Source organism: Populus trichocarpa, chromosome 5 (genome assembly GCF_000002775.5).
Source record: "Populus trichocarpa isolate Nisqually-1 chromosome 5, P.trichocarpa_v4.1, whole genome shotgun sequence".
Lineage (NCBI taxonomy): Eukaryota > Viridiplantae > Streptophyta > Magnoliopsida > Malpighiales > Salicaceae > Populus > Populus trichocarpa.
Genome location: NC_037289.2, coordinates 11,070,173 through 11,079,954, shown reverse-complemented (window position 1 = coordinate 11,079,954; position 9,782 = coordinate 11,070,173). Strand labels below are relative to the sequence as shown.

Genomic DNA, 9,782 nt, shown 5'->3' with positions numbered 1-9,782 from the left:
CATTAAAAAATAAGAATAATTCTTTTTTTCTTTTATTTATTTACTTATTTACTAATATTTTTTTTAATAAATTAGTGTACTAGTTCTTTTATTTATCTCTCTCTTTGGTTCATGAATCACACTAATTAACTCATTCTCTTGTGAGGGGATTAATTCCTTCTTGCTAAAATAAATAGGCATCCTCCAAAAACAGCACTTCCTCGTTTTCAAAGATCTAGAATGAATAATACAAGAAGATCTATCATAAGATCTTGGTTGTTTATTCTATTTCCTCGCTTTCTATTTTGTGTTATACATAATAAGGTTTAATTTAAATAATAAATGAAGATCTAATTATTCAAACTTGGATTTGCTGATAATTTAAGGAGGGAAAGTTATAACAAAAACTATAACAATCACAGAGTTAATTAATATACACAGCCGGAAAAAAAAAACAATTTAAAGTTTAGAATTACTCATTTCATTATTATTTAGAGTTGGAAACTTATTCTTGATTTTTTTTTAACAAATTATTTTGATGTATTTCCGATCGAAAAATACTTTGAAAAACAATTGTAATTTTCTTTTTAATTAACACCCTCTTATCTTTTTTTTTGGTTTAAACCCCGGTATCTAAAAATCCATTTGATTTGGCTAATTAATCCGGTTGAGCTGGATCGGCAAATTAAAAAATAAAATATGATGTGTTTTATTCACAGTCCCATATGAAATTAATTATTATCTGAAAAAAATATTTAAAACAGAATTCCTTATGTGATAGGATTTGTTATTTAATGCAATCCTATGTTCAATAAACAGTAGGGTTTCGGTGGTATAGAAGTCTGGCTTTAGCCTAAGAGTAATAGAAGAGTCTTGTTTTGAGACTTTTTTTCTTATCCTCGTCATGGAGACTTACCCTTCTTTCTTCATGGTTTAAAACCCTTTGTGGGTGTTCGCGTTAATCTGTTTCCCCCTGCTCCTTTTATGTGAACCTGTTTTGTCTTCTTCCATGTCATGTTGATCAGTCGGTCTAGTTTAATAGTTCGGAGTTAACTCATGTGGAGGATCCTGAAAGTTTGTAAAACAGGTGATAGAAAAGTACTGATGAATCAATTAGCGTTTATGAGTCAATTTTTGTCTACATGCATTCTCTTCTTGTGTTGTTTTTGTGTATTACTAGATAGGACTGATATCTGAGTTTCAAGTCTTTGCATTATCTGCACGGTTAACCCTAATAACAGCTTCCTTCTTCTTCTTCTTTCCCTCAGATTTGGAGGGGAGTCCTGCTTTGGCTGTGTCTATTCTCGAAAGAGGTTGCAATGGCAGGTCAAGGTAGCGAGTCTAATGCCTACCCAGGAAAGTTTTATTTCGGCTGTGGTCCCAATGCCATAAATCATCTGTGCAATCAGAATGTAGATTCGGATGATCTTTCGTTGGAAGAAATGCAATCTGATCAGATGAACACTGCCTCTTCAGCTAATGTGAGCCTGCGCGATAGTCAGCTCGCCAATGGACCGTCAGCTACACTGGCGGCTAATTCCAGTGCTCTCCCTCACAACATAGACTTGAATGCTGCATATCAAGGCAATGACATCGGTGACAGTCAGGAAATAGGAGGATCGGACACTGAAAAAAATGCGCCTGCAAGTGATTCATCTAATTCTAATACAAATATGATCTCTTCTGGAATTGCCGGGTATGTGTTGGACGAAGACGAGGGTGGAGAAGATTCTGACTCAGGTGGTAGGCGTATATCCTGCAAAAGAAGAGCTCCCGAAGATGCTGGACAACTGTCTCTGGGTGAAAGTTCGAGATCAGTGAAGCAAGGAGATAGTTTTCAACAGCCAGCTGTTATTAATCAAGAAAATGCTCCTGGAAGATCCGCCGTGAATAATCACCCAAATGCTGGTTATCCAGGACAGCTTGGAGATAGACTTGTGGTTGGTGTCGGAGCACCTCCTGCCCCTTGTCAACCTTCAAGTGCTGCAGGAAGTGGACTTGGAACTGAAGCTGGAACAAGTTCTGAAATGCACCAGAATTCAAGTATGGTTAGACAAGCTGAGAACTCCCAGCGAAATATCCGTTTGAGAAGTTCTGAAAGTCAATCAGATTCTGTGCCTGATAACCTGTCTGCTTGGACCACAAGGAATCCTCATGTGCAATCACCTGGCCAACTACCTGTGTTTTATCAATTCAATCACCTTCCAAGTTCAAACACAGCTGCAGAAGCGGGAATGGTTAGTGTACCTTCTCCAATACAGCCTTTTATGGGCACTCCCAATTCTTCGCAGACACTACAGACCTTCCAGTGGAATGATGTCACCAGGGCAACAACCGGTGAGCCATCTACTTCCTCTATGAATGGAGGCAATGCCTTGCATCAGGATCTGAACTTCATGAATGATCCGAAGAATGGAACGCTTCCTCCTGAATTTCAAAGGGCAAATTTGCCGAATATGTCAGCAAACCTTCACTTTGCAAATGGGAGAGATTTTCCAGGAAACATATCTCCCATTCCCCAAAATGGCTCAAGTTCACACCAACCATCTGCCCCCACTTTGTTTCCCCAACGCAACATGTTAGAACACTATCCTGGCAGAATGCCTGACCTTGCCAATCGCACTGAGCCTGGGGGACCAGTTTGTTACAGGCCATTTCATTTGGGTGCTTCACCTGCTGCAGAAGAGAGGGAATTATCAGAGGGGAGTGGTAATATAAGGCCTTCTCAAATGCCACTTGGGCAAGGCTTGGCAATGACTGCCAACACAGAAACTGCCACTCGTGAAATGACACTCTGGGCTTTGATTTCTGTTCAGAGGAGAAACAGACTGGCAACTGAGGTGTGCTTAGAAGATTATTTCCTTCTTAAACTATACTGCTTTCATTCATGAGGTTTGTGTCAATGTCTGCCTTTTAAAGAGACTAAAAGACTGTACATTAGTTTTTGAGACCTCGAGATAGTTATGATCTGTTTTAGTTTTTAATTATTTATGCATCACGGTAGAAGAAATTAAATTCTCTTGGCCATCACCATGAACAATTTGTTTTAGCCTTATTAGGAAATATAAAACAAGAAGATAGTTCAAAGCTTTTAGTTGGTGGTATTCATCCCTGGCCAATTTGGATTTTATCCATGTATGCTTTAGCTATGACCTCCTGATTAGTTCCATTCTGTATTAGAAGTGTGTCCTAAAACGTGCAAGCTTTTCTATATGGAGCCTCGATGAAGAACTGGGGTGCTTCCGTGCACTGAAACTTGTGTAGTTCTGACAGAAATGATAAAAATATATCTACTTACATTATCATTCAAGTCTACTGGGATGGAAATGAGCACAGTCAATAGTCTAGTTTGAGCATTAGCAGGTTTTCAAAGATAAAATGGGATGTATGGTTTTAGGAAATTGAAACGAAGTCCATTTATCTTGCTACCTATTCTGCTATACAGGTTAGATTATGTACATAATAATAGAAAGCTTGGTCAGATGGTCTTAAGTTCCCTTGTTTTCGGATTTAACAGGTTCGCAATGCTCTGACACTTGTGCTCATGAGGGGTTCATTACAGCATGGGGTACGGATTCTAGCTGAATCTTGTGGTTGTCTTTATGACATACATGCCACTTTGCTCTTGTTTTTATCAAAGAACATCCAAAAAGATTGATAACGATATATCTGAAAAGTTCTTGTTGAAAAGATCAAGTAGCCCTACTTAAATTCGATTCAAATGGAAAGAACAATAGTTGAGCCTTTTCCTTTTATTTTTGATTCCATAGAGAATCCGCTCATGCTTTTGACCATTGATGGTATGCCAGGATGTTATGTTAATTGACCGTTCAGCTTTCTTCGGTGACTCTGATGACGACGAGCCTGATGAACATGAAGATATGCGTCTTGATGTGGACAATATGTCCTATGAGGTAAGAATTCTTTTAAATAAAAAAATTAAGGCATTCATGGATTCTTTTTTGAAGTATTTTCTTCGTTTAAGATAACTTCGCATCCACTCATTTTTTACTACTACTTTTTTAATAATGCTTCTGTGATTTAGCAACTGCTGGCTCTGGAGGAGCGAATGGGGAATGTTTCCACTGGATTAAGTGAGGATGCTATTGTGGCAAATCTGAAGCGGTGGAAGTATCAAACAGTTGCAGGAGGATCTAGCAGTGAAGATGAACCATGCTGCATCTGTCAGGTGAGAGCTGCTTGATTCTTGTACCTCCTACACCATGAATAATCTGTAGAACAGAACATAATTGTCATGATTAATTTGCAAGTATCAATAGTTTCACTTCTCGGAGTTATTTTACTGTGCTTTGGTGATCCTCTCAGAGTATGCTTATGCAAAACAGGTTAACTTCAATGGAAAATATGTAATACTGTTTTTATAGTTTTTCGTTTGAAATTTTCTTAAAATAGAAATTCAATTTCTTAGAAGGGAAAAACAAAACATTTTCTGTAGTCTTGTACTGTCTAGGAGGTTTTTCACGAGTGAACACGCTCTTAGATTTTCTGGAGGTGAGGTATTTGCTCATCGCTATTTACTGGTACGTACATTACATTTTTTGTGTTATTTTTTTAGTAAAATCCTGTATGCTCTATTCCTTTGCCCAACATTTTACAGGAGGAATATGCTGATGAAGATGATCTGGGAAAGCTGAAATGTGGGCATGACTTTCACTTCAACTGCATTAAGAAGTGGCTCGTTCAGAAGAATAATTGTCCCATCTGCAAAAAGCCAGCCGTGGATGTTTGAGATCGCCAGTCTCGGCTGTGGACAATCGTCCTTGCCCATGGACGATTGTTCTCACTCATTCGCTGACATCTTCCTTTTCTTATAGAACTGTTATCAATTACTGCAACAAGCAGGCTCATGAGATGCCCCAGTGACTCATGCTTTACTCTTGTGGTATTTTATTTGAGTTTATCGTACATGTTCCTCAGGCCTGGTCCTCAGACCTGAGTTGACAGGGCACACACTCCTGATACAAGAAGGTGCAGTATAGCATCCGATTTTCAAGTGTCTCATTTCCAATTCGATTAGCTGCTTGTTCATGGATGCTGGAAGCAGCATTTTGAGACCTTTTTTTGGCATATCAGGTTATAAATACACAAATGGAACTCAGCCATGAAGAACTGAGCATCGCTATGGCTCCATTTTGAAAGTTTTAAAGTTCACAGATTCAAATACTGGAATGAAAACATTAATTTAAACTGTTTCTCATTGAGCTTGTAGCTCAGCAGCTCAAGTAGCTCTGACATACTCTGTTTTTTAAGGTCTCAAATTTGAACCTTTTCTTTAGTTAAAAAATAAAAATCATCCGTTAAATAGTTATTAAAATTAAATAATTTAGGCAAAACTCCTGAATTTAATTGTGTTAGTGTAATTTATTTATTTATAACCTTGTGTTTTTAATTCGGTCAATTAACCATTACGTTCTTTAAATTTGTTGAATTAACCCCTCTCTAAATTTGTCTAATTAATCCAATAGCTATGTAACTTCCTTGAAGTCTCAATGTTAACTATGCATATATATGAGGCATTATTATATATTTTTCATTCATGAGATGATGATCTTTTTGTAATCCGTTAGCTATAAATTAAACAAAATATCACAATGATTTAGTTTACATATCATGCAATGGAATCTAATGAAGTTAATCTTGCAATAAAATTTAATAAGAAACTTAGCATACACTAGATTTGTGGCTCGCGCCTCACCGCTGATCGGGCAAAATTTTTTTCATCGTAAAAAAAAAACCTAAGAAAAAAAATTAAGACCCGAGTTATTAGTTTAATTGGTAATTTAAACAATACAATTACAAAAATGCAACAACAACAAATAAACAGACAACAAAAAATGACAACAAAAAAAAGGTATCTGAGCCTACCCGAATTTCTCAGTTAAACCGAATTAATTTGCAAACTTTGCGACAATAGACATAAGATTAGGATAATATTATAAAAAAAATACAGGAAAAAAGTTTGAAGACCAATTCCTAATAAATCAAATGAGAACACGATAACTCTAAAAAAAAAAAGAAGGTGAAGCTCAATCTCTAGCAAATAAAATCTTGAAGGACAAAAATTAAGATAAAAATATAATTTAAAAAAAGTAAAAAAAAACTCGATCCGAGCCTACTCAGGTCAAGATGCAAAATCTTTAACCCAATTGTGATACCAGGGTGACCTCTTATGAAAGAAAACTAAATAAAATCATTAAGCTTAATTATCAAACAATGTAATGTTGAAGGATAAAAAGAAAATAAAAATAAGCAAAGGTAAAAAAATATAAGTTAACTTTGGTTAACCTGCAAATCTTGTGACCATGAACACAAGATTGAGATACCCCAATAGAAAGGAAAAGAAAAAAAATATGAAGACCAATTTCTAATAATCAAATGTTGAAGGAAAAAACTGAAATAATTCAATTTAAAATCAGGACCCAAAAAATATCCAACTCAAGTTAACATTTGAAACCGGTGACTCTGATCATGAACCCAAGACTAAACCCATAACAACAAAAAACAATATGATTCAATATAGATTAACCTGCAAACCCGGTGACTATGAGCACAAGATTGAGATAACTCAATAAAAAGGAAAGGAAAAAAAAGATAGGAAGAACAATTTCAAATAAATTAAATGTTGAATTATGAAATTTAAATAAATCAAATTAAAAAATGGATCTATAAAAGTAAAAGTCAACCCACGTTAATCTTTGAAATTTGTGATTTTAGTCATGAACTCGAGACTAATTCCATAGAAGGCAAGCTGTAAAAAATAATAAAGCAAAACTCTAAAAAAAAAGTAAATAAAAAAAATCATCTTAAAAAAAAAAAACAAGCTAACCCGGGCAAACTTTCTAAACCAGTCTAATCTCTAAAACTCGCATCTTGTAAAATCCTTGAACTAGGTTCAATCAAGAATCTTAACTCCTAACCAATTTAATTTTGAATGATGAAATCAATTTAAAAAACTTGTCAAAGAAAAAACGGTAACAATAAAAATAAGGATCAAATTTGATAGAAAAAAAACTCAAGGAGGATGAAATTGTAAAAAAAAAAAAACAACTAAAAAAATGATCCAAGAAAATAAATAAATAAATAAATAGCATTCAAAAGAATAAAGATGAAATTTAAAAGATAAAAAATAGCTTATTAAAAATAAAAAAAACTAGTAATCAAAATAATAGGGATCAAATCTAAATGATTAAAAAATAAAACAGGGGTGAAACTGAAAAACATTAGTGATTTCATGACTTATTCAAAATAAAAAAATAGCAATAAAAAGAATATAGACCAAATATAAAGAAAAAAAAAATTGAAGGGGATGATCTGAAATTTTGAATGGGCTAGTGTTGAATTTGAGGAGTAGAAATAGAGATAGGAAAAACAAGAAACGATTGTCAATGCCAAACCCGAGGTGCATATGGGGCACATGCTACCCTATCATGTTGGAGGCACCGAGACATTTCAAACGTCTTTATGAAAAGTGATGTTTGATGGCTAGACGGCCCTGCATGTACTGCCCAAATAGCATGAGGGACGTTCACGCCTTAGTGAGAGCAAGTTTTTTTTAATAATATGTAATATATATAAGTTACAATAATGTCACTCTTCAAATCTAAAATAAAACCAATATATATATATCCCTTGTGAGAGTTATGTTGGTTTTATCTTTAAAGGTATCAAAGTAATTACATTATTTTTAAAAAAATAAAAAGACCAAAATGCCCTCGAGTAGATGGCATTATAGTTTTTTATTCTAACTAAACCCCCATACAATTTATAAAAGACAATTATGTCATGGTAAAAAGATCATCTAGTCCCCAATACCTAGTTCAAAGGTTTTTTTTATTATAAGCAATTTCATCATTTTGCTATTCCAATGAATAGAAATGTATCTTAGGCTATAATAACTCATCCTTCTTTTTAGTGTTTTTTTAATTATAGGTATCTTAACTTTTTTAACATCTCTCACAAAGTTTTTCAAAAAAAAAATATCTTCAAAATTATTATTTTTTAAATCATTTAAAAAAAAATTATCGAGAAATATGTTTTAAGATTAATTTTTTTTAAAAAAAAGGTTTAAAAAAATCAAATGCATTTTAGGTTATAATTATGCAAGAATTTAATTTTTAGGCATTCAATATGTAATCAAGGGTTTAATTGAAGATAAATTAGAAAAAAAAAAAGAGGGTTGAAAGTGGTCACAATTGAGATTATTGAAAGACCAAGAATCAAAATAAAAAATATGACAAAGTTTAAAAGTCCAATTCATTCAATTAGGGGCCTGATCGAAGATGAAAACTTAAATTTAGGGTATAATTGGTTAAAATTGCACAAATTGAATGGAAAAGGACTAAAATAAAAACAAGCAACCAAGGTTGAGGGTGAAATCATAGAAGATTAGGGGAAAATTGGAATAAATTCGAAGTTAAAAGAGAAATTGGGAGCTTAAGCGAGAATTCTTGAAACCAAGGATTATAACTGAAAAAACATCGAAATTCAAGGACCCAAATGAAATTAACCAAACGACGTTGTTCCAGTTAAAATAAAAAATCCTAATTTAACTAAGGGACTGAATGACGCGTCGTTTTGTTTGTCCTTTAAAGCCATGTTTCTGCAAATGGAATGGCAGCCTGCCCCGAGGGAGAAAATTTAGCCCTCTCTCTCCTCTTTGTTTTGCCTCCCATCAAGACAAACAACACACTCCACCTTCCCCATGCCATACCACCTGTGACTCCAAGCCAAAAACCTGTGTTTTTGCAGCCCCTAAATCGCTGCCAAATCATGCTAAAACCTCTACCCAGCAAGCCTCTTTCACGGTCTTAGCCTAGTACAAGCTCAGCTGGATTTGGTTGAAGGTGGAGATCATCTTGGGGGGTTTCAGTGATTGTGATTTGCTCAAGAAGGGAGAGCCTGAAATGTTTCCAAGTCTCTATATATGGTGCTTAAAAGGAAAAGAAAAAAAAGAGAAAGAAACAAACTAGAATAAAGAAAAAGAAGAGAGAGAATACAGGAGTGAATGGAAGTTGAGAATAGCTTTGGAAGATGGCTCACAGTCTTCATAAGAGACGCAAATCATAGAAAAGGCCGGTTGTCCTAAAGTTACCTGTTTTTCCAAGTCTTCAGTCTCACAAAAGGGATGGATTCAGTGGTCATTTAAGGCTGGAAAAGACATAAAACAACAGTGACAATTACAGGTATGATTTGTAGAATCTCTTCTTTATCATGATATATTTGTTGTTTTAATATGGTTGCTAAAAGCTTTGTATTATGCTGAATTCTGGATATATCACTCTCTCTCTTCTTATACATGAAAATAATAAGTTTTTTTAGTTTCTAACTTTGAGGTTGAGGTGATAATCTGGCCAAGCTTTCTTCTTAAGAATCAGGCCTTGAGTCCTTGTAGGAATCTCGTCATTCTCTTTTTCAGCGTTCCATCTGCTAGGCTCTTAAACCTACAGGACATACCAGTGTCATGAAAAGGGTTGGTGATGACTATTACATAATATTCTCGTTGCCAACTTGGATATTTATGAAATTCCAGTTCCAATAATATACCTTACATTAGCTTAGGCAAACATATATACTTCTTGTCCTTTGCTCCTTGTGTTATGGATTCATACGACAGTACTCCTCACTTGATGTGAGTGAGAGAAGTTCAGCAAGAAAAAATATATAACATGGATATGATCTCATGTTCTTTGCCCCCCAGCTTTGTTTTGAACCAGTTTGGCTATGTTTATCATGGAAGGGTTCTGGTATACAGTCTCAGTCCTTGAAGGATTTTGAGGGTATGT

At 34.7% G+C, this 9,782-nt stretch overlaps 1 protein-coding gene across 1 annotated transcript; it reads left to right on the top strand.

Moving 5' to 3' along the window:
* Nucleotides 1-814: 814 nt before the first annotated feature.
* LOC7489741 (probable E3 ubiquitin-protein ligase HIP1) lies at nucleotides 815-5,278 on the top strand. The gene is made up of 5 exons (XM_024600392.2): nucleotides 815-1,066; nucleotides 1,248-2,819; nucleotides 3,789-3,893; nucleotides 4,025-4,168; nucleotides 4,598-5,278. The coding sequence occupies exons 2-5, from the start codon at nucleotides 1,299-1,301 to the stop codon at nucleotides 4,727-4,729; spliced, it is 1,902 nt and encodes a 633-aa protein (XP_024456160.1). The 5' UTR covers nucleotides 815-1,066; nucleotides 1,248-1,298; the 3' UTR covers nucleotides 4,730-5,278.
* The last annotated feature ends 4,504 nt before the right edge of the window (nucleotides 5,279-9,782 follow it).